Source organism: Myxocyprinus asiaticus, chromosome 9, assembly GCF_019703515.2.
Source record: "Myxocyprinus asiaticus isolate MX2 ecotype Aquarium Trade chromosome 9, UBuf_Myxa_2, whole genome shotgun sequence".
Lineage (NCBI taxonomy): Eukaryota > Metazoa > Chordata > Actinopteri > Cypriniformes > Catostomidae > Myxocyprinus > Myxocyprinus asiaticus.
Window position 1 is genome coordinate 4,646,219 of NC_059352.1, and position 25,181 is coordinate 4,671,399.

The following is a 25,181-nucleotide window of genomic DNA, read 5'->3' on the forward strand; positions in this document are numbered from 1 at the left end:
AACTCAAATGGGTTGAGTAAACTTCCATTTTACAAATTTAAAACGATAGAACGCAATGAAATTAAAGGGATAGTTCACCCAAAAATAAAAATTCTCATTATTCACTTACCCTGATGCCATCCCAGATGCGTATTACTTTCTTTCCTCTGCTGAACACAACTGAAGATTTTTAGAAGATATATAATAGAAGTACACGGATGCCAGCACTTTAACAGTCCAAAAGTCGCGTGATGTTCGTTCATCTGTTGTAAATAAGCGGCGCTTCCGAATTCTTGTGTGAATTTACCGACGCGCTTACGTCACGCTTCACATCAGCTGCTGGCAGGTTTTAACTATCGATTTATTTTTTACACCAACTTATCGATTTGCTTCAGAAGACATTCATTGATCGACTGGAGTCGTGTGGATAACTTTTATGCTGCCAAAATGTGACTTTTGGACTGTCAAAGTGCTGGCACCTGTATACATCCATTATAAGGACCTGACAGAGCTCTATCTTCTTCTAAAAATCTTAATTTGTGTTCTGCTGAAGAAAGACAGTCATACACATCTGGGATGGCATCAGGGTAAGTGAATAATGAGAGAATTTTCATTTTTGGGTGAACTATCCCTTTAAGTAGTGAGAAAATGTTCTAGAATTGTGTTGCTTTAGTTCATTTTAGTTGAGTAAATTGAACAAGGAGTGTAAAAATAAATTAGAAAGCATCAACAAGAATAAATTGTTAAACATCATAAACAAACAAACCCATCAATACCTAAAATATAAAACCTATAATTCCATTTGACCTTTGCATAGTATTTGATTGAAATAGGTATAAAATATATATATATTTTTAATTATACCTACACTTGTAGATCACATATTTGTCACAATAAAGATTAATACTATTTTAAACAATTATTCTGTGTATACAATATTGCATAATAAAATATTACTATATTATAATGTAATCATAAATAATAAAAGCAGTACTACTGCTACTAATAGTTTTAATATTGTATAACAATGCATAAATATTTTGCAAAAGTATTTTTATTAGGATCAACACACATTACACACACAAATGAATAGTCAATAAATCTAATACACATTAAGGAACTCTAATGTTGCATTAACAAAATCCCACATACAGTATGCCTACATGTAGGCTATTCTACTGCTATTCACGAACAATCACTGCAGGATAAAGGGTATTTTTACTACTGAGGAAATGAACATTTTCTTGGGCTTTTGCTGTCTGATCACGACACCATAATACCTGAGGCGAATATAATTCTGAAGTTATGAGGATCTGAATGCACAGTGTTTTAAGGACAACTTGGCTAAGCTTTAGGTTGCATTTCTTCATATGTAATAGTCTTATAACTCAAGACACAAGGGTCTAAACAACCTTTGAGAACATCCTTCAGCTTCTAAATGTTGTGATTTAAATAAACACAGGCAAGTGGTTTAAATAATTTAGAAATAAGTATTCCAAAAGCACTTGGGTGTGTGGATAACCTTGAGGAATTATACTGTATGCAATGCTTTTTAGCTAATTATTTAGGTTGACGAGTTATTTCTGCTTTTTTCATCATGTTTTCATCCACCAAACCCTTCTGCTTTCATTGGAAAAGTAACCATTTAAAAAAAAGCTTGGGGCAGAAATGTTAGATTTGGGTACAATTAATATAATTATAGGATATAGTTCCCAAACATGATTATTTGTAATGTCTCATTTAGCACAAAACACCAAAAAGTACATTTATAGTTCAGTTTCACGGCAATTTGTACCAGCAACACCTGGCAGGTATTAAGAATGGCTTAAAAATTGGACAATTCTTTAAAATTTACCAACATTTCCATTAACTTCTGTAGTGTCATTGTGACAGACCTTTGTTATGCCGATTCCTGGGGTTTCAAGTGGTAATTACAATGGTATTTTAAGTTAAATATATTTATTCCCTCAACACCAGGCCTGGGTTACCTATACAGGACTACAAAATACAAGAACCTGCTTTAAGAAATATTCACTGACAGTTGTATAGTAAGATGGAACATCTAATAAAAAGCTAATTGAACTAGTAAACTGTAAACAGCTACATTCAAAAAAATAATGTATTCTATGAGAACTATTGAGCCCATCATTTAAATTATAGCTAGTCAACAAAATGGACAAAATACAAAACAAATCTACAAACAAAACGTAGTAAAGCACCTCAGTTCAACAGATATATATGTAATAAAATAAATACTAATAACACTCAACATTTTCTCATGTAGGTTGATTCTGGTTTCTATATTTGACCTACTTACATAAAACGCATTATGTATTTATGCAGAATATTTCCTTTACAGTTATTACTGTCCTTTTGTGAAATGACATTCCCTGCGATTCACATGTTGGAGAGCAGACGGGCAGTTTGTTTGGTTGTGTGAGGTAGTGCTCCGGTAAGATATAATTACTGTTCTTCCTCCTCATCTTCTTCAGCGTCCTCAGACGAGTCCTGAGGTGCCTGTTTTACCTTCTCCTGTTTCATCAAAGAACGGAATCAAACATTTGGGTATAAACTGTAAGGTAGATTTCAAGCAAGCAAAGCTTCACTTCATGCATGTTAGATGTGACATTTAAAAAGAACTGCTATTTTAAATTGGTTTTATGATAGTTTGACCTTTAACTCTATAATGCTGTGTGTATCAAATATGATACACAACATTTGACGGCTTCCGATTCACTCTCTGTTCAAGCTGACGAGCCAAACAACCTATAGTATGTAAGTTTCACATGTTTATGGCACCATCTAGTGGTTATGTGTGGAAAAAAAGTGGTTTCAATGTTTATAACGGTCTAGGGGGTGGGCAATATGACCAAAATCTTATATCACGATACAAGTAATTTTATATCACGTTAACGATACATACAGTACAATGATATAGTAAAAGTTTTCTGGAAAATCAATAAAAATTGGTTTATACTGTATATAAAATAACCATATTGTAATGCCTATTTTTGGAACCCTAGTCAGTGAATTAAATACTTAATAAATTAAAACTACTTCCTCTTTAGTTGGAACAAGACACACAATGTCAAAGTAAATAAATAAATAAAAAATCAACCTTACCAAAATGCTAAATATAACAGTATGCCACATTTCAGTTTAAAACGTTGTTGACCAATATTATTATTATTAATATTATTATTATTATAAACTTTGCTCAAGAAACGTAAGATCTTCTCAAAGCAATGCGACAAAGAAAATAAAACAAGTAAAAACAAATATCCAATGAAAATAAACACTTCTTGAAGAAAATAAATATCAAATAAACATAATTTCTTGCAAAATAAATAAATTACCAAATTAATGCATTATTCTTTTGCATGCTTCATTTTGAGGTGGTGAGATTGCTTGTATTACGAGTGATTATCGTCGCGTGAACCACAGATGTCGCACCTGTTTTAATAACAAGCTCCTCTTCATTTTCTTGACCTGTTTGGGAGTCGTCCCATTCTGTGGAGATTTCTTTCTCCATTTGGGGTTTTCCTGGGTCAAAAATGATTGAGTAGCACGAGTGTTCCCGCTCTGAGCTCTCCTGTTTCTGGAGCACAAATATCGGAAGCCTGCTGGACTCACGCACTTCGGCGCTCCAGAGACAGCGTGCGCCACAGTCACGTGAAACATTCGCGTGTCAGATGAGAAGAATATTTAGCACATTTAAAGCGCCAAAAGCACGATGAAGATCATTAAGGGTGTGTTCACACTTGGCAGGCTTGGTTTGATTAAAACGAACTCTGGTGCGATTGCTCTGTTAGTGTGGTTCATTTGAACAAGTGTGAACGTTGCCATCCGAACCTTGGTGCGCACCAAACAAGCGGACCGAGACCGCCTGAATAGAGGGTCTCGGTCCGCTTCCAAATGAACCCTGGTGAGGTTCGATTGATATATGAATGCAACATGGACCAAAGACGTCTAAACGGACCAAAAACAGGAAGTAGTTTGCCTAATACTGACCTCAAGCATACCTGGTTCTTCTCATCATAGGAGCTACAGTATGTTGCCCATTACAGTTCTGTATGATCTATTTAAAATGGCGGCTGACTTGCACGAAAAGTGACTCTTATGTTGGGATAAGTGGCAGCTTATTTTAATAAAGTAAAAGTGACAGTAATGATTATATTGTTACTGATATTTTAAAATGAGTATTTGCTAAATATAAGTAACTTATGTTTGGTTAAAATTTTGAATGTTATTTTATTGGAAACACCCCTTTGAAATCCATGTATCAAATATGATACAACAGGCTTTTGAGGCATATCTCTCAATGACTATTACATTACATTCATGCACACCACAAAAAAACAAAAACAAAAAACAAATCAGCGCTTTGAAAATTCTGATATATACTTTTTATAAGATATATTTAAAGTGTGAACTAATATTTCAGTGTATTTTCATATATGCAGCCTGCTCTGTCATAAAGATCTCATTATTTTACATTACAAGCTTTTATAATGTCATCTTACCAAAAGTTCCTGAGACCCAGCGAAAAAAGTTTTAAATGTCAATATAGTGTTTGGTGCATATGATAAAAAATGTTTATTGAAAAAAGAATATTTTACTTATAATGTATTTGATGTGCTGAATTGAACTGTGATACATTTCAATCCATATTTATAGAGCAAAGAGAGGAAGCTGTGATGGCCAAACTCTCAAACATTTGGTATCTCTGAAAAGCCCAGGGAGTCCTCTTATAATACCCCAACATTTACCACTGTAGCATGTATGGGATAAGAACAAATTAAATAACAAATGTCCCACACAAAAATTAACTGACGGGTCTTAGGAGGATAATGACCTTTAAAGCCTAATGTATCAAATATGATGCATAAAAAAACATGAGCAAAATTTCTTTTTATAGTTTGTCTAATGGTCTATTGGTAAAATTAGAATTTTCTGACAATTTTTTCATATGTCAGACTTTATAGGTTTAAAATAGTCTGTGTTGAGTTGGTGTCACTTCTGTGGAAGTTGTAATGAAATTCAAAATTTAAAGGAACAGTTCACCTGAAAATAACAATTCTGTCTTCACTCTCACCTTCATTTACTGACTTTCTTTCACCGTGGAACACAAAGGGAGAAATTCTGAGGCTGCCAAGATCCAAAAATGGCAAAAAAGCACCATAAAAGTAGGTCTTACGATGTGTGTGCTATATTTCAAGTCTTCTGAAGCCATAAGATAGCTTTGTGTGAAAAAAAGGGGTGAGCAAATGATGACAGATATTTCATTTTTGGCTGAACTACTGTTGCTTTAAGTGTACCTCTTTCTTAGGCCTTCCCTTCGGTTTTCCTCCAGCCGATGCTTTCTATTAAATAGAAAATTACATGAATTAACAATTAATGTCGTTTCAAAAAATGTGTCACTTGGTTGTACACAATCTTCCCTCCCATGTTAAACACTGTAGAGTGCTGTATGTTTTCCCCCACCAAAGTATTTTCACTGAGCCAATAACAATGCTGCATTAACACCAGTAGAGGGAGCTACTTTCTGCACATGAAAACAGATGGAGGGGGCAATGAGTTCACAGAGGACTCTTGAAGCAGACGCTACTCTGAGCTACAGTAAGTGGCTAACAGCAGGTGACCTGCTGGTCTGGGGATGAGCCGTCAAGAAAAAATCTGCACACACTATTTAAATGTGATAATGCACGTCTCTGTGTGTTTGCAAATCAGAGACAGCAGTGTTGTTCTAGGGCAATTGTGAAAAAAATGTCTGTATTTATATTTATACACAAGGCCATACCTAAAGAAATCATGACATAAATAGAGAGTTAATTCAAAAGACAACATCACTTACTCTCTTGGAAGGTCCTTTATTTCTGCTACCCTTTGGTCGTCCTCTTGGTTTTTTTGGAGTTGGCGATCCACTTGCTTCCTGTAAATATATATCGATGTTTATATATCGATGTATGAAATAAAATGTATATATCGGCTATATATCGGCAACCCTAGTTTTTAGTAACATTATAGTCTGTTGTATTCCAAAATTTTATCAAGGCATCCTTTAAATAAATGTTAACATTTCCTGTTCAAAAACATGTATTTATATATTTGTATTTATGCTTTGGGTGACATGAGGCATCGCAACATTAGAATGTACAGTGTTGGGTAAGTTACTAAAAAAAAATAGTAATTCGCTACAAATTAAAAATAACTTTTTTAAAATTGTAATCAGACTGCTTTACTAAATGCTTCATGGGGAAAGTAATCACATTACTAATTACTTTACTTTTAAGTTATTATCCAAAACTATTTTTACAGAAAAGCTTTTGTTTTTTCTAGGGCTATCAATTGATTAAAAATGTTTATCAAATTAATTACATGACATGCCGGTTAATTAATCGCAATTAAATCACATCATTATTTGCTGAGAAAGGCCCCCAAATAAAGATATTCATATAATTAATTTTATAATAAGAAATAATAATTCAAATATTTATAAATATAATACATAGGGCCTATAATAAATCTATAATACCGATTAAAATTCAGTTTGAAATAAATTGCATTATTGTGGCAGATGAATAAATCATTTATAAGATGATACAAAAAGTGGCTTAAGAACTAAATATACTGCCTACAGTTGACAACAGTCTGTTTTGCATCGAGTTCGTCAAGGTGTCCAGTCCTCACAGTACGCGTTCTTGCATTCCGTCTGCACTATTTTTAATTGTCGCTTTATGTACATGTGCCTCAGACGGACGCATTTGGAGCATCTCACTGGTATTCAGTGTCATGAACGCCACATTTTTAGGACGCTTTGTCATGTTAAAAGTAGTGGAAATTTTGAAAATCGCATCTCAAGATTCCTGTATTCTGTTGTGCTTCTACCGTGAGCCGTTCTCATTCTGTGGTTGCGCTGCTTGTGAGGTTTGTTATTGACGCGGCCCGTAAAAACAGATGAACTTCAAGCCTGAATTGCTCGTATGGTAGGAAAATCTGTACTTTTGTTATGGAATTTACCTACGTGTCAGTAGGCATGATTAAATTAGTTTTTTTAACATGTTATTTTTATATAATTAATCGCACTAAATTAACGTGTTAAATCGTCAGCCCTAGTTTTTTCCCTTAGCAAATTCAAAACAATGTTTATATTTCCTCCTTGTTTATTTTTATTGTCACTTCAGCTGTCACAGAAACACAAACAGACATGCACATGAACATAATTCATGTTTTTTTTTTTATTTTTTATATCCCCTTTTCTCCCCAATTTTGGAATGCCCAATTCCCACTACTTAGTAGGTCCTCGTGGTGGCGCGGTTACTCGCCACAATCCGGGTGGCGGAGGACATGTCTCAGTTGCCTCCGCTTCTGAGACAGTTAGTCCGTGCATCTTATCACGTGTCTCGCTGTGCATGACACCGCGATGTGGAGGCTCATGCTATCCATCCATGATCCACGCACAACTTACCACGCGCCCAACTGAAAGCGAGAACCACTTAATCGCGACCATGAGGAGGTTACCCCATGTGACTCTACCTTCCCTAGCAACCGGGCCAATTTGGTTGCTTAGGAGACCTGGCTGGAGTCACTCAGTATGCCCTGGATTCGAACTCGCGACTGCAGGGGTCATAGTCAGCGTCAATACTCGCTGAGATACCCAGGCCACCTCATAATTCATGTTTTAAATGTATTCTACATAAATATTATTTTGGAAATATGTGTAACCAAAGTAATGTACTCAAGTAATCAAGTAATTAACGTGACTGAAAAATCAGTAACGGTAATCTGATTATGTAGAGTAGCAAAAATGGATAAGCGTTTAGTACTTTGAAATCTAATATATTGTGCATCCCTAATAGAAAACTAGTGGTGCATTATGCAACATGCATAAACAAACCCATGACAACCCTGTAATTTAGGTTTTATAATTGCATTACCTTTCCTTTGAATCTGAAATTAACCTGCATTATTTAGCATTAATAATAATTATATTAATAATGAACTATTACTTCATACCTTTGGATGTTTTCTTGGTCTCCCTCGACCCCTTTTCTCCACTCCATCCTTGTTTTTAAGGGAGACAGTTTGTTTCTCTGAATCACTCATGTTCCCAAGCTTCAAAAACACAAAATTAAATATAAGCAGTCGGTTTTCTATTCAGCTACTTTCTTCATTTATAACGCCAATGAAAATGGTCTGTTATTATGCATTAGAGGTTTGTTATAACAAATGCAATGCATTACATTAACTGGTCTACTATAAATTCGCAGTGGTTTTTCAATTAATATATGATATATGATCTATATATATATATATATATATATATATATATAGATATAATCTTTTCAGATCAGATTGTGCTTTGGCAAATAAGTGTAGGTGTTGTTGCAAAGGCGAGGCGCTCACTAGCTTATGCAACGTTTATCTTCATGGGAACCATACAGTGCACAGTCTTTACCTTCATATTGAACGACGTGCAAATGAACATTACAGCCCTTGTGCAGTCTTTCACGAGAGGAAAAAGCATTCACTTACATGCACTTATACAGAAGAGCGAAGAATGTTATGCACGCGCTGTGTTTTCTGTGGCCACACCTCCGCGTGCACAATGTCTCCTGATTGAATTCGAGCGCAATCGTCGGTCAACCAATAAAGCGCAGTCTAAATCCAACGCAAAAAGACGTCTACGGATGTCAAAGAAAGAAATGAACACTGTCCGTTGCGAACGGATATACAGAACAGATGTGATTAGAGCGAGCTCGAGAATAGCAGCCGTGTCACTGGTATGAAAGGCCAATGGCAGCGCAGGAAGAGCAGCAGGTTGACGGGCAGAGAGGCGGGTCTCCACGCGCAATATTCTTCATTGCTGTCGGTGACAAATTGGTGGCGCCAAATACAAAGAGAGATGCGTTTTAATAACTTATTTTTCATGTAGATGAGTTTTCATGTAGTTTTCACGCACTCAAAAAAATATTTTAGGCTATTTTTAAGATTAACGCAATTCAATTTAATAACAACTGTTAAAAACAATTTTTTTTTTAAAAATAAATACAACGTTCAATTTGATGGAATTTTATGAAATTGAAATGCGAAAACCATAAGTATTTATTTTTTTAGTGCAATATTAGGCTCATCTGTTCATCATTAACTGGGATATTGTAAGATTTTGAATTGATAATAGAGGAAGAAAAATGAACCTTTGCTATAAATATCTGAATTTATTGGATGAATGTTTTTTTATTTTATTTATTTATTTATTTATTTATTTTTTTTGATAAATTCAGATTTTAAAAACCCGCATTTCTTTAAAAAGTAACTGTCCTACATTCTAGTATATATGTATATTTAACTTAAAAATAAATAAGATTCCTCTGGCTAAAAACAATGCAGGCCCTATTTTATATATTATAAAAATGTATATTATTAAATATGTTTTTCAGATATACCCAATAATTTCTTACTTTTTGTAAGTATTTTTTATTTTTATATTTGTTACTATTATATACTGTTACTGTTGAACATGTAATGGCGGGTTTTCTCAGAATTTTATATTGTCATACGCAAATTTTGTGCCATAAAAAGGGGACTGTAAAAGATATATATATATATATATATACACTGTATTGCCAAAAGTATTCGCTCACCCATCCAAATAATTGAATTCAGGTGTTCCAATCACTTCCATGGCCACAGGTGTATAAAATGAAGCACCTAGGCATGCAGACTGCTTCTACAAACATTTGTGAAAGAATGGGCCGCTCTCAGGAGCTCAGTGAATTCCAGCGTGGTACTGTGATAGGATGCCACCTGTGCAACAAGTCCAGTCGTGAAATTTCCTCGCTACTAAATATTCCACAGTCAAATGTCAGTGGTATTATATCAAAGTGGAAGCGATTGGGAATGACAGCAACTCAGCCACGAAGTGGTAGGCCACGTAAAATGACAGAGCGGGGTCAGCGGATGCTGAGGCGCATAGTGCGCAGAGGTCGCCAACTTTCTGCAGAGTCAATCGCTACAGACCTCCAAAGTTCATGTGGCCTTCAGATTAGCTCAAGAACAGTGCGTAGAGAGCTTCATGGAATGGGTTTCCATGGCCGAGCAGCTGCATCCAAGCCATACATCACCAAGTGCAATGCAAAGCGTCGGATGCAGTGGTGTAAAGCACGCCGCCACTGGACTCTAGAGCAGTGGAGACGCGTTCTCTGGAGTGACGAATCACGCTTCTCCATCTGGCAATCTGATGGACGAGTCTGGGTTTGGTGGTTGCCAATAAAAGTTTGGTGGAGGGGGGATTATGGTCTGGGGTTGTTTTTCAGGAGCTGGGCTTGGCCCCTTAGTTCCAGTGAAAGGAACTCTGAATGCTTCAGCATACCAAGAGATTTTGGACAATTCCATGTTCCCAACTTTGTGGGAACAGTTTGGGGATGGCCCCTTCCTGTTCCAACATGACTGCGCACCAGTGCACAAAGCAAGGTCCATAAAGTCATGGATGAGCGAGTTTGGTGTGGAAGAACTTGACTGTGCAGGCCAGAGTCCTGACCTCAACCCGATAGAGCACCTTTGGGATGAATTAGAGCGAAGACTGCGAGCCAGGCCTTCTCGTCCAACATCAGTGTCTGACCTCACAAATGCGCTTATGGAAGAATGGTCAAAAATTCCCATAAACACACTCCTAAACCTTGTGGAAAGCCTTCCCAGAAGAGTTGAAGCTGTTATAGCTGCAAAGGGTGGGCCGACGTCATATTAAACCCTATGGATTAAGAATGGGATGTCACTTAAGTTCATATGCGTCTAAAGGCAGATGAGTGAATACTTTTGGCAATATAGTGTATATATAAAGTCTTAGTCACATAAGGTGTTTCACAAAAACATTTGTCTTAAGATGGTTATTTATATCTTCAGCTTTAGTGTGTCAATAGGAAATATAAATGTTAGACTCCCAAACATTACTTTTGCAAACAGAAAAGATTAGAATAGAAGAACAGGGAGCCCTGCAACAGATGTCATGGCCTTCACAAAGCCCCCCACTGAACATCGAGTCTGAGATTATATAAAGAGACAGAAGCAATTGAGACAGCTGAAACAGATAAAAGAACTGTGGTGAATTCTCCAAGAAGCTTGGAACATCCAATCTGCCAACAACCAAGAAAAACTGTGTCCAGGTGTATCTAGGAGAATTGGTGCCGTTTTAAAGGCAAGGTGGTCACACCGAATATTGATGTAGCTTTTTTTATGTTTACTGGACTTTGTATGACATTAATTGATCAATGAAAACCATTTCATTATTTTTTAAGAGTGCCTAAAACTTTTGCACAGTACTGTGTGTGTGTGTGTGTGTATATACACTATATTGCCAAAAGTATTCGCTCATCTGCCTTTAGATGCATATGAACTTAAGTGACATCCCATTCTTAATCCATAGGGTTTAATATGACGTCGGCCCACCCTTTGCAGCTATAACAGCTTCAACTCTTCTGGGAAGGCTTTCCACAAGGTTTAGGAGTGTGTTTATGGGAATTTTTGACCATTCTTCCAGAAGCGCATTTGTGAGGTCAGACACTGATGTTGGACGAGAAGGCCTGGCTCGCAGTCTTTGCTCTAATTCATCCCAAAGGTGCTCTATTGGGTTGAGGTCAGGACTCTGTGCAGGCCAGTCAAGTTCTTCCACACCAAACTCGCTCATCCATGTCTTTATGGACCTTGCTTTGTGCACTGGTGCGCAGTCATGTTGGAACAGGAAGGGGCCATCCCCAAACTGTTCCCACAAAGTTGGGAGCATGGAATTGCCCAGAATCTCTTGGTATGCTGAAGCATTCAGAATTCCTTTCACTGGAACTAAGAGGCCAAGCCCGGCTCCTGAAAAACAACCCCACACCATAATCCCCCCTCCACCAAACTTCACAGTTGGCACAATGCAGTCAGACAAGTACCGTTCTCCTGGCAACCGCCAAACCCAGACTCGTCCATCAGATTGTCAGATGGAGAAGCGTGATTCGTCACTCCAGAGAACGCGTCTCCACTGCTCTAGAGTCCAGTGGCGGCGTGCTTTACACCACTGCATCCGACGCTTTGCATTGCACTTGGTGATGTATGGCTTGGATGCAGCTGCTCGGCCATGGAAACCCATTCCATGAAGCTCTCTACGCACTGTTCTTGAGCTAATCTGAAGGCCACATGAACTTTGGAGGTCTGTAGCGATTGACTCTGTAGAAAGTTGGTGACCTCTGCGCACTATGCGCCTCAGCATCCGCTGACCCCGCTCTGTCATTTTACGTGGCCTACCACTTCGTGGCTGAGTTGCTGTCATTCCCAATCGCTTCCACTTTGTTATAATACCACTGACAGTTGACTGTGGAATATTTAGTAGCGAGGAAATTTCATGAATGGACTTGTTGCACAGGTGGCATCCTATCACAGTACCACGCTGGAATTCACTGAGCTCCTGAGAGCAGCCCATTCTTTCACAAATGTTTGTAGAAGCAGTCTGCATGCCTAGGTGCTTCATTTTATACACTTGTGGCCATGGCAGTGATTGGAATACCTGAATTCAATTATTTGGATGGGTGAGCGAATACTTTTGGCAATATAGTGTATATATATATATATACATATATATACATATATATATATATATATATATATATATAAAATCGTAACTTTTTTCTTTCATTGTGGCGGTCTTAAAATGTTGGCCTGTCATGTGTTCAATAGATCCAATCCATGTTCTTGTTCAATGGAAATTATTTATTGTTAGAAAAATAAAGTAGCTTTTGTACTTTTTTGTACATTTTACATGCAGTATTCCAAAGAAACAATAATCCGGTGAAAAAATAATGTAAGGGACAGTAATACCCTATAGTTTTTTTTGTTCAAATTAGTATAGTATCGGCCAAAATCATATTGGTTCATCCCTAATTATCTAGAAAATACTTCAAATATGTTGACAGCATATTTTTGTTTTAGCCAGTTTTGGGTAATATTAAATGTATAAACATGAAGTAATGGCATTAATGTCAAATTCTGTATTTTTATTTTATTTTTCTGAAATTTTCCACAGACCTTCCTATCACCTCTTATGGCCCCTAGGGACACCAATCTGAAAATCCCTTAATTTTTTATTTTGTTTTAATCCCCTTTTCTCCCAGTTTGGAATACCCAATTTCCACTACTTAGTAGGTCCTCGTGGTGGCGCGGTTACTCACCTCAATCTGGGTGGAGTAGGACAAGTCTCAGTTGCCTCCACTTCTGAGACAGTCAATCCGCGCATCTCATCACGTGTCTCGCTGTGCATGACACCGCGGAGACTCGCAGCATGTGGAGGCTCCACATGCCCCTTTTAGATAGTGTACCCCCAATCGCGACCATGAGGAGGTCATTGCAACCGGGCCAATTTGGTAGCTTAGGAGACCTGGCTGGAGTCACTCATCACGCCCTGGATTCGAACTCGTGACTCCAGGGGTGGTAGTCAGCGTCAATACTCGCCAATATATCCCGGCCAGAAAACCCCTGTATTAATCAACGTAACCAATCAAATCTTGTCCTCCATTTTTTTCACTTGGAAATGTCACATTACGGAAGTAAAATGGATTGCAAATTACAAATGTCATTTAATGTTGACTTTTAGATCAATGTTCTGGTTTTGCAGATTTAGAGTTACTTGAATTAGGTCATATTTTACCATGGTTAAGTTGGGTCATTTGCAGTTCCTTGTATTTTGATGAAGATGGAGATCTGGCTAATGAGTTCTATGAGGAGACTGTGGTGACCAAGAATGGCAGAAAGAAAGCCAAGCTAAAGACATTTCAGAAAAACCTCATACCTCAGGTGAGATATACACTGATGAGTCAAAACATCGACCACTTACAGGTGAAGCGAATATCATTGATCATCTCCTAACAAGGCCATAAGTCTGGGTAGATTAGATGGTGAGCGAGCAATCAGTTCCTATAGGCAACATGTTAAATACAGGAGAAATGGGCAGGAGTAAAGACCTGAGTGACTTTGACAAGGGCCAAGTTGTTATGGAAAGACGAATGAGTCAGAGCATCTCTGAAACAGCAAGGCTTGTGGGGTGCTCCCGGTTAGCAGTGGCGAGTACCTACCGACAGTGGCCCAAGGAGGGACAAACCACAAACCCCATTGTCAGTGGTTTTAATGTTGTGGCTGATCAGTGTAGTTCCCAAACATGAATTATTTGGAATGTCTCATTTAGCACAAAACACCAAATAAGTACATTTATAGTTCAGTTTCGCTGCAATTTGTAACAGCAACACCTAGCTGGTGTCAAAAATGTCTTAAAAATTGGACAATTCGTCAAAATTTACCAATAGTGTCACTGTGACAGACATATGATTCCTAATACAAATTAACCGGCAAAACGGAGGTGCATAAGCTCAGGTCAAGGAGGTCTACAGTCAATAAGTTGCAGATAGAAGTACAAAGCCTGTGCTAATTGAAATAAAAACGAGTTGACAAAAAGATGTAATCTGATATTTGGTGATAAAATAGCAAAATTAGATTTACAAGCCATTTGTAACAGGCCGGTCATTTTTGACCGGGAAGACCAAATTAGGTTAAAACAATTTTAAAGACAGCATATGAGTTAAATTATAGCTAGTCAACAACATGGATAAAATACAAAACAAAGCTGCAAACAAAACATAAGTAGTTAAGCATTTTAGTTCAATAGATATATACTTTTAGTAAACTAAATACTAAAAACACATTTTCTCATGTAGGTTGACTCTGGTTTCTTTATTTGACCTACTTACATAAAACGCATTATATATTTATGCAGAATATTTCCTTTACAGTTATTACTGTCCTTTTGTGAAATGACATTCCCTGCGATTCACATGTTGAAGAGCAGACGGGCAGTTTGTTTGGTTGTGTGAGGTAGTGCTCCGGTAAGATATAATTACTGTTCTTCCTCGTCATCTTCAGCGTCCTCAGACGAGTCCTGAGGTGCCTGTTTTTCCTTCTCCTGTTTCATCAAAGAACGGTATCAAACATTTGGGTATAAACTGTAAGGTAGATTTCAAGCAAGCAAAGCTTCATGTTATGCATGTTAGATGTGACATTTAAAAAGAACTGCTATTTTAAATTGGTTTTATGATAGATTGTCCTTTAAAATAGTCTGCGGGTTGCAGTTACTGCTGTGAAAGTTGTAATGAAATTTAAAATGTAAAGGTGCATTCAGTAGTTTGGAGCCAATTTAAAAAGTTTTACACATTAATGAATGAAATGTGAAGAGTGATCTGAATGGTGTACACTCACATGAGATGAAGACTGTACTCATAATAGTTTTATATAAAAAGTGTTTTATTCTACATGGTGCAGCTCACCCCCTTCAATGTGTTTCAACATGTTGAAATCATATGACCCATGGCATTTCACTAAACGAAGGAAATCATTGAGCTAATTGGCTGCCGCCTACGTAGATACTCTTGGCTATGCTTAGAACATTGTTGTTTGATGATGCAAAGAGCGAAAAGAATCACAATGAGCTTTATTGTAAAGTATGCTTACACACACACACACACACACACACACACGGAATTTGTCATGGTGACGGAACACAATGGAACATACTTATTTATCATGCTTTAGCAGCGGAGAATATGGGAGATCCAGTAGCTGTACTGCCGAAAAAAAAAAAAAGGTCTGAAGCAACTTGCTTCAAGCAAGAAGACAGAAATGATTTTACCGGCAAAAAACGGTAACGGTAAGGCATCTACGTCTTCATTAGTTTAGTGCAAAGTAGCTTGGCACAGCGATTTTTGTGGATTTTGTGTAAAACATGACGTTGGTTGCTTGGAAATAAAACAAGTTTGCCAAATACAGTATTCAGGGACATGCTAAATTTGATCATCAAAAACAATTCTAATCTTTCCTTTACAGAACATTCTGTATCGCTAGATAATTGAGGTTTATTTTATCCCAAGCAGTTCTCTAATAAAAGGTAATAACTGTCCTTAGAAAGAACGTGAAAGGTAGACGGTCTCCAAAGATTACTGATACGAGGGACAATAATAATCTGTCCTTAACTGTAGAAGTCTGTTCACTTGAATTCTGACGTTTGTTTTTAGGCAAAGCAATTATATTATAATAGTAATAGCTTTAGAAATTACCTCAAACCTTTTCCAGATGCAAATGATATTCCAAAGTTGATGGGGGCAGCAGAGACGATCATGCTGATCCACATCGATAGATGGCAGTACAGCGTCTAACATCACTGTCACACCAATACTTAATGTACATGAAGAGCAATGCTAACGCTAGCTAGAGAACTACTGAATGCTCCTTTAAAGGAATGGTTCACCTGAAAACTACCAACTCACCCTCATTTACCGTTTTTCTTTTATCCATGGAACACAAAAGGAGAAATTTTAAAGAATGCTCACACAGCTCTTTTCCATACCACGAAGGCATACAGACTGTGAGGCTTCAAAAATGACAAAAAAGCACCCATAAAAGTAGTCCATCTTTGTGTGAAAAACATCCTGATATTCAAGTCATTATTCAGTGGTAATCTCGCCCTGTTTCCATTTATGAAAATGTTCACCGATGAAGGGCTTTCAGATTTTGACAACGATAATAAAGATGAGACGATAGTGACGAGTCATGACGATAATAAAATGGTTTTAATTAAAACATATTGTTGATGAAGATATGACAAGAAAAATACTGCAAGATATTAACCATGCACTAACACGAACAATTTATTTGAAAGAAAATAAAATCTAGAAAGAATTGATTTCAAATAATCCAGTCAGTCATTATGTTGGGAATTTTTCCCACTTGAACCTGTTCAATGAACTTTACTAATGGGTTAATTACATGACTCAAATATCCTGCGAGACATTTATCAGCTATATCAACAACAGAAACTATAATATTACAACTGAAGGCCTGTTCACACCAAATCAGTGACGATTTTGCGAGACGAACTTCTGACGGAAGGTCTATTCACACAGAGTCCGTAAAAACATGAAATGGAAAAACTATTTCACTCCTGTACAGTAGGCGGTGCTGTTGTTATACCAGTTACGCCGTTTTCTTAAATGCACTACATGTAACCAGGGTCAGAAATTACCTTGTATGTTAAGGGGCAATATTTGCCACCTGGATTTGATTTTCAGGGGCATTTTATACCTTCATATGGCATTTTTTCTAACATAAATGTAAGGTGTGAAAATGTCAAATACATACATTTAATCAACAGATTAACACAAATGAACAATATGAATAACTACATTGAGAATGTATTAACTGTTACCCATAAAATTCAATCAACATCAACTCTATACAATATTATGTATAATTAGGCTAGTTAGGAATCAAAGTAACTTCTAAAAAGTAGCTGAAACTTCAGTACTTTAAGTGAGAAACTAAGTTAGCAACTTAAGTGCTTTAAGGAGCTCAGGTTTTCTGGACAGTTTTCTCATGTTTTTTTTAAATCCAGCATTTTGAACGTGACACCGCCTCAGCTCCTGAGACATTATGGGATAGTAATGTGTCCAGTGGATCCACACTTCTTGTCATTCGGGTTTTTCTTGCTTACTGGTTTATGAATACGGAGGATTCGGAATACTACTCCATTGGCAAACTATATAGTAGGGAAGTATGGATATTTGAATGCAGTGTGCCTGTTTCTCACACAAAGCTATCTTATGCCTTCAGAAGACTTGAAATATATGGCCTTGGTATACTTATGGATCTTGACAGCCACAATTTCTCCTTTTGTGTTCCATGGAATAAAAAATAAAAAAAAAAAAAAAGTGTCATACAGAAACGGTATGAGGGCAAGTAAATTGATGACAGACATTTCATTTTTGGCTGAACTACTGTTGCTTTAAGTGTACCTCTTTCTTAGGCCTTCCCTTCGGTTTTCCTCCAGCCGATGCTTTCTATTAAATAGAAAATTACATGAATTAACAATTAATGTCATTTCAAAAAATGTGTCACTTGGTTGTACACAATCTTCCCTCCCATGTTAAACACTGTAGAGTGCTGTATGTTTCCCCCCCCACAAAGTATTTTCACTGAGCCAATAACAATGCTGCATTAACACCAGTAGAGGGAGCCACTTTCTGCACATGAAAACAGATGGAGGGGGCAATGAGTTCACAGAGGACTCTTGAAGCAGAGGCTGCTCTGAGCTACAGTAAGTGGCTAACAGCAGGTGACCTGCTGGTCTGGGGATGAGCCGTCAAGAAAAAATCTGCACACACTATTTAAATGTGATAATGCACGTCTCTGTGTGTTTGCAAATCAGAGACAGCAGTGTTGTTCTAGTGCAATTGTGAAAAAAATGTCTGTATTTATATTTATACACAAGGCCATACCTAAAGAAATCATGACATAAATAGAGAGTTAATTCAAAAGACAACATCACTTACTCTCTTGGAAGGTCCTTTATTTCTGCTACTCTTTGGTCGTACTCTTTGTTTTTCTGGAGTTGGCGATCCACTTGCTTCCTGCAAGGAAATTTTAACATGTTTATTTAAAAGATACCTTGATACAGTTTTGGAACACAACAGACTATAATGTTACTAAAAACTAGGGATGCTGATATATAGCCAATATAAACATCGATATATAAAACGTATATAATGTACTAATGATTTGGGTGACATGAGGCATCGCAACTTGTAATGTACAGTGTTAGGTAAGTTTAAAAAAAAAAAAAAAAAAAAAAAAATTCACTACAAATTACTTTTTAAATTGTAATTGGATTACTAATTACTTCATGGGGAAAGTAATCACATTACTTATTACTTTCAAGTTATTTTCCCAAAATGTTTTCCATGGATGCTCCGATCAGGATTTTTACAGCCGCTACCAATCACCGATCATTTCACCTTTTATCACGATCTCCTTCATAACTGGCTATATGTAAGCTTTCTGCACACTGTCGCTATTAATTGAATTTTCCTCTTTCCAGTAATATCACTTTTGCCTTGTTTTTGCTGACAAAAAGAGATTAAAAAAGGCCTATTAAAAAAGCTTTTTTTCAAAAGACTTTAAATCAAGGCTAACAAAATATTCTCTATATTTAGATTTAATATTACACACACACACACGGTCAAACGTTTTGAAACACTTGACTGAAATGTTTCTCATGATCTTAAAAATCTTTTGATCTGAAGGTGTATGCTTAAATGTTTGAAATTAGTTTTGTAGAAAAAAAATATATAATTGTGCCACGATATTAATTTATTTCATTATAAATTCAAATGTAATAAAAAGGAAAAAATATTGTTTTTTGAAATGGATGACTTGGACCAAATAATAAAGAAAAGCAGCCAATAAGTGCCCAACATAGATGGGAACTCCTTCAATACTGTTTAAAAAGCATCCCAGGGTGATACTTCAAGAAGTTGGTTGAGAAAATGTCAAGAGTACATGTCTGCAAATTCTAGGCAAAGGGTGACTACTTTGAAGATGCTAAAATATAACACAGTTTCGTTTTATTTTGGATTTTATTTAGACACAACATAATTCCCATAGCTCCATTTATGATATTCCATAGTTTTGATGACTTTACTATTATTCTAAAATGTAATATATATATATATATATATATAATTATAATAAAGAATTAGTGTTTCAAAACTTTTGACCGGTAGTGTGTGTGTGTATGTGTATATATCTATCTATCTCTCTCTCACACACACACACAGTTGCAATCGAAGTTATTCAACCCCCCCCAAGACAGTAAGGATTTACAAAGGTAAGCTTTTCTGATGACCCAGAATTTTTAAACTTTACATCTATATCAGTTGAGTGACACATTCAAAGTCATAGTGTGAATATATAACCTAATATTTCTAAATAGCAGGATTTTTTGTAAATACAGCCATGTCATAATTATTCAAAATAATTATTCATATGTAAGGCTACACAAGTAATTGTTTTAAAACAACATTAAGTCATCAATCTGCAATGGCATGTAAAGTTTTAAAATGTAAGTTTAGCGTTGTAAGCAAAAATGTATTTCTATGCAAAAAATGCTATTAAAAATAAGCTGTCTCAAAAGTTATAGAGGAGATAATTTCATTACACAAGAAAGGTCATGGCTAAAAGTACATTTCCAAGGCACTTCAATTTCCAATAGACAAAGTTGGCAGCAGCATTCATACATTTTTTAAATATGGTACAACAGCAACCTTCTTGGGGTGTGGAAGAAAGCAAAACTTCAAGGGAAATGTTGACTTGAATATTCAAGGTATAATTAGGAAAGACCTGTGGAGTCCTGGAAGAAGGTTTTATAGACATATGACACTAAACTGAAAATGAGTTTTAGACCCATGGGTCAGCAGTACGTCTGGAGAAAGATGACAAGGTGAAGACAAGAACGACACCATCCCCACAGTCAAGCATGGAGGTGGGTCAGTCCTGTTATGGGGGTGTTTTGCGGCTGCAGGAAACGGCTATCCCGACTATGTGACTGACACCATGGATTCTTTTAGGTATCAGGCCATTTTGGCATGAAAAATGTGATGCCTTCAGTGTGTAAATTGAAGCTCGGTGATCACTGGACTTTCTAGAAAGACAATAACACCAAGGATACATCCAAGCTGTCCAAAATCTGGTTCAGGGATAGGTTGTGGAATGTCCTTAAATGGCCCTTTCAGTCCATCATTAAAATCCCATTGCAAACCTTTGTTGGGATTTCAAGGAAGCAGTGGCAGCACAGAAACCAAAGAATGTCAATGAGCTGGACGCTTTTGCTCATGAGAAATGTGTAAAAATTGTAATAGAGAGGTGTCCGAAGTCTGAGAACACTTACCTGAAACATTTATTTGCTGTTATTAAAGATAAAGGATGCTCCACAAATGATTGACTTTGGGGGTTGAATATTTTTGACATGACATTTGTGGAGAGAATTAGTTACTGTTTATTTTAAAATGTGGGTAAACTGAACTCTTTGTTCTCAAAATCACTCAAATGTGTATTAAAAACTTACTTTGAATGTTTATTGAGGTTTTAGTTGATGTGTTTTAATTCACATCACCAGAATGTATTGCTGGTCAGGGGGGTTGAATAATTTTGATTGCAACTGTGTGTGTGTGCGTGTATATAAGCAGCTTAGTGTCAAACTGAAGACAAACTGATAACCTATAGGTGCAATTAAACTTAATGTGAAATTTTCTGGTTATTGATTTGTTATTATTTCATATAATTATTATTCTTTATTTCTATAAAAAAAATTTCATTATATTATGGTATCTTAATATTGTGTAAAGAATTGTTATATTTATAAATTCCTTCCCTGCCTTTTCATTTAGTTGGATGATTGTATTAATAGTTCATTTTTCACTTGTTGCTTCTGGAATTTAATGAGGGAAACACATGCTCTCTCATGAGGGCAAGCGATGAAAGGAAAGCTTCTGGACTTTACAGGTGCTACTATTGTTAATATCGATTTAATCAGGAGATATTTAATAAAGATGTCTGAATTACACCACATCTTGTAACTCACGTTATTACTGAGATGCCTATGCCCAGTGGAGACTGAGAAGCTGCTGCCATGAACGATAAGGACAGTTTCACAGCTCGCGCTGTTTTCCCTTTGCCTTACTGTCGCGTGTGAAACGCCACATTAACAGTACACAAACTTTTCATATTCGCCATACCTTTCCTACTTCGTCGTGACTGCTGAATCAAGTTTGTTGTCTTAAAACGCTATGCCAGTATTCCCCACACTCCGTGATGCCACGACAGTGCTGCTTAAGTCTTAAGTGTATGCAATCGGCCAAATTATCAATGGTGGATGATCGATCGGAGCATACCTAATTGCTTCAGAAGACATTAATTGATCGACTGAAGTTGTGGATTACTTTTATGCTGCCTAAATGACTTTTGGACCACCAAACAGCCAGCCTCACGGCACCCATTCACTTTCATTGTATGGACTGAAATGTGCTTATAAAAATCTTAATTTCGGTTCTGCTGAAGAAGGAAAGACATGGACATCTGGGATGGCTTTAAGGTGAGTAAATCATGAGAATTATAATTTTTGGGTGAACTAATCCTTTAATTGCATTTTAACACATTTTTTTTAATACTTCTATACACTAAATTAACGTGTTAAAATCGACTCCCCTAGTTTTTTTGTCAAACAATTTCAAAACAATGTCTATTTTTCATCCTTGTTCATTTTCGTTGTCCCTTCAGCGGTCACAGAAACACAAACAGACGTACCAGCCCTCTACGTTGCGACTAAATTTCACGCTATGCAACTTAAATATTTCAGTTATTAGCCATTGGCTATTACATATTCAGATTTCACTCGCCAGTGATTGAGTGTCGTGGCAAAGCACCGAGATCCTTTTACTGAATTAGAAGCTAGCGATTAAAGATGCTACAAGTGAGTTTTTCGTAAAGTTCCTACTCCCTTACAGTTGTCAGGTGAGAGCGCCAGAGAGTTCAATTTTTGTTTCTTCAGACCAGAGGACATTTCTCCAAAAAGTAAGATCTTTGTCCCCATGTGCATAAACTGTAGTCTGGCTTTATGGTGGTTTTGGAGCAGTGGCTTCATCCTTGCTGAGCAGCCTTTCAGGTTATGTCAATATAGGACTCCTTTTTACTGTGGATATAGATACTTGTTTTCCTCCAGCAAGGTCCTTTGCTCTTGTTCTGGGATTGATTTGCACTTTTCTCACCAAACTAAGTTCATCTCAAGGAGACAGAATGCGTCTCCTTCCTGAGCGGTATGACGACTGCGTGGTCCCATGGGGTTTATACTTGCGAACTATTGTTTGTACAAATGAACGTGGTACCTTCAGGCGTTTGGAAATTGCTTCCAAGGATGAACCAGACTTGTTTTTCTGAGGTCTTATCTGATTTCATTTGATTTTCCCAAGATGTCAAACAAAGAGGCACTGAGTTTGAAGGTAGGCCTTAAAATACATCCACAGGTACACCTCCAATTCAGTACACCTCCTATTAGAAGCTAATTGGCTACTTGCCTAAAGGCTTGACATCATTTCCTGGAATTTTCCAAGCTGCTTAAAGGCACAGTTAACTTAGTGTATGGAAACTTCTGACCCACTGGAATTGTGATATAGTCAATTAAAAGTGAAACAATCTGTCTGTAAACAATTGTTGGAAAAATTACTCATTTCATGCACAACATAGAAGTCCTAAATGACTTGCCAAAACTATAGTTTGCTAATATTAAATCTGTGGAGTGGTTAAAAAATTAGTTTTAATGACTTCAACCTAAGTGTATGTAAACTTCTGACATCAACTGTATATGTGAAGATGCCCACTTCCTTAGGTTAGCTTAATATCTTTCTGTTTTAAGTTGCATTAGGTTACAAAGTGAAGTAAAAACAAAAATGTACCAACCAATGGCGATGCTTTATCCAAACTGTCCGTAGATGGTTGCGTACACATGAACACAATTCATGTTTTAAATGTATTCTACATAAATATTATTTTGGAAATATGTGTAACCAAAGTAAAGTAATCAAGTAATTAACATGACTGAAAAATCAGTAACGGTAATCTGATTACAGGAGTTTCAATTGTAATGCATTACACTGAATAAAAAGGCATTTTAAAAAGTAATTACAGTAACTAATTACTTTGAACACCCAACACTGATAATGTAGAGTAGCAAAAATGGATAAGCGTTTAGTACTTTGAAATCTAATATATTGTGCATCCCTAATAGAAAACTAGTGGTGCATTATGCAACATGCATAAACAAACCTATGACAACCCTGTAATTTAGGTTTTATAATTGCATTACTTTTCCTCTTGAGTCAGAAAGTGTCGGTAGGTACTCACCACTGCTGACCGGGAGCACCCCACAAGCCTTGCCGTATCAGAGATGCTCAGACCCAGTCGTCTGGCCATGACAATTTGGCCCTTGTCAAAGTCGCTCAGGTCTTCACCCATGTCCATTTCTTCTTCATTTACAAGAACTGATTGTTCGCTTTCCATCTTATCTACCCAAACCTTGACACGTGGCCTTGTTAGGAGATGATCAACGTTATTCGCACATCACCTGTGAGTGGTCATAATGTTTTGTTTCAGTGTAAATTCGCAGTTGTATTTCATTTCTGTATATTATCTTTTCAGATCGGATTGTGCTTTGGCAAATAAGTGTAGGTGTTGTTGCAAAGGCGAGGCGCTCACTAGCTTATGCAACGTATATCTTCATGGGAACCATACAGTGCACAGTCTTTACCTTCATATTGAACGACGTGCAAATGAACATTACAGCCCTTGTGCAATCTTTCACGAGAGGAAAAAGCATTCACTTACATGCACTTATACAGAAGAGCGAAGAATGTTATGCACGCGCTGTGTTTTCTGTGGCCACACCTCCGCGTGCACAATGTCTCCTGTTTGAATTCGAGCGCAATCGTCGGTCAACCAATAAAGCGCAGTCTAAATCCAACGCAAAAAGACGTCTACGGATGTCAAACGAAGAAGTGAACACTGTCCGTTGCGAACGGATATACAGAACAGATGTGATTAGAGCGAGCTCGAGAATAGCAGCCGTCTTATTCTTATCGAGTTTAACAGTGATTGGCTTCTTCTTGTTGTTGTTGTTTAATGGCGATCAACTCTTTAGGGGCATTATCGCCACCTACTGTACTGGATGGCAAATTAAACTTGCATGGGTGATGAGTCTGAAGTTTAAAATCTGTATGGATGTTTCATACGCCTTCCCAATCCGTGGACCAATCAGAGCGCATGCTCATGCTAGCACTGCGTGTTTAGATCCTCTAACATTCACAATTAGCTCTTCATGCTCCAGATTAAGTAGAGTATTTCCATCCACACATATTATATTCTAGACCCTAGACCTGAGTCATATATAAATTTAATTAGTGCTCTGTATACCTGTCTGTCCATTAAACCTTTTTCTAAAATATCCTCATATTTCATTCTGTCCTCCCCATTCTTAAAGTGACCAAATAATATATCACGATATATATATATATGACATACATTTTCACATACACCACACACGTCGCATAATCCATTTACATGCAAACCCATAAGTGCCAGTGTTGATTTCAACCCTGTGTGTCCCAGTCTAATCTAGACAGCAATACTTCTTTTCTATTTCCTCCCTGGCAATTTATCCTCCCTACTGTCTGTGTAATACTATAACACCATCTCTCTGTGTTACTACTGTCCCATCTAATTTGGCATTTATTCATTAACTTTTTCTT

General features: G+C 36.8%; 1 protein-coding gene across 15 annotated transcripts; it reads right to left on the reverse strand.

Moving 5' to 3' along the window:
• Positions 1–1,015: 1,015 nt before the first annotated feature.
• LOC127446308 (high mobility group protein HMG-I/HMG-Y-like) lies at positions 1,016–24,551 on the reverse strand. Of its 15 annotated transcripts, XR_007898191.1 has the most exons (10): positions 23,782–24,551; positions 18,381–18,458; positions 17,844–17,888; positions 13,844–14,962; positions 13,658–13,735; positions 13,182–13,485; positions 7,996–8,094; positions 5,834–5,911; positions 5,298–5,342; positions 1,016–2,511 (listed from the first exon to the last, which is right to left on the reverse strand). XR_007898191.1 is itself a non-coding variant. In XM_051707124.1 (5 exons), the coding sequence occupies exons 2-5, from the start codon at positions 8,083–8,085 to the stop codon at positions 2,443–2,445; spliced, it is 282 nt and encodes a 93-aa protein (XP_051563084.1). In that variant the 5' UTR covers positions 8,086–8,094; positions 24,262–24,551; the 3' UTR covers positions 1,016–2,442. The 15 variants fall into 15 exon arrangements, 7 of the variants coding, with proteins under 7 accessions (XP_051563084.1, XP_051563078.1, XP_051563079.1 ...); XR_007898188.1 differs by having other exon boundaries at positions 13,182–14,962; positions 23,782–24,001; positions 24,262–24,551; XR_007898192.1 differs by having other exon boundaries at positions 13,182–14,962; positions 23,782–24,001; positions 24,185–24,551.
• Positions 24,552–25,181: the final 630 nt, after the last annotated feature.

Bases quoted from the DNA above. Each gene is read 5' to 3' on its own strand.
- LOC127446308 (XM_051707118.1), bottom strand. From the start codon at position 24,253: ATGCTTTTTCCTCTCGTGAAAGATTGCACAAGGGCTGTAATGTTCATT. The intron at 8,095-24,184 runs GTAAAGACTGTG...GTGTTTTTGAAG, and splicing joins GCACGTCGTTCAATATGAAG to CTTGGGAACATGAGTGATTC. The intron at 5,912-7,995 runs GTATGAAGTAAT...ATATATTTACAG, and splicing joins GACCAAGAAAACATCCAAAG to GAAGCAAGTGGATCGCCAAC.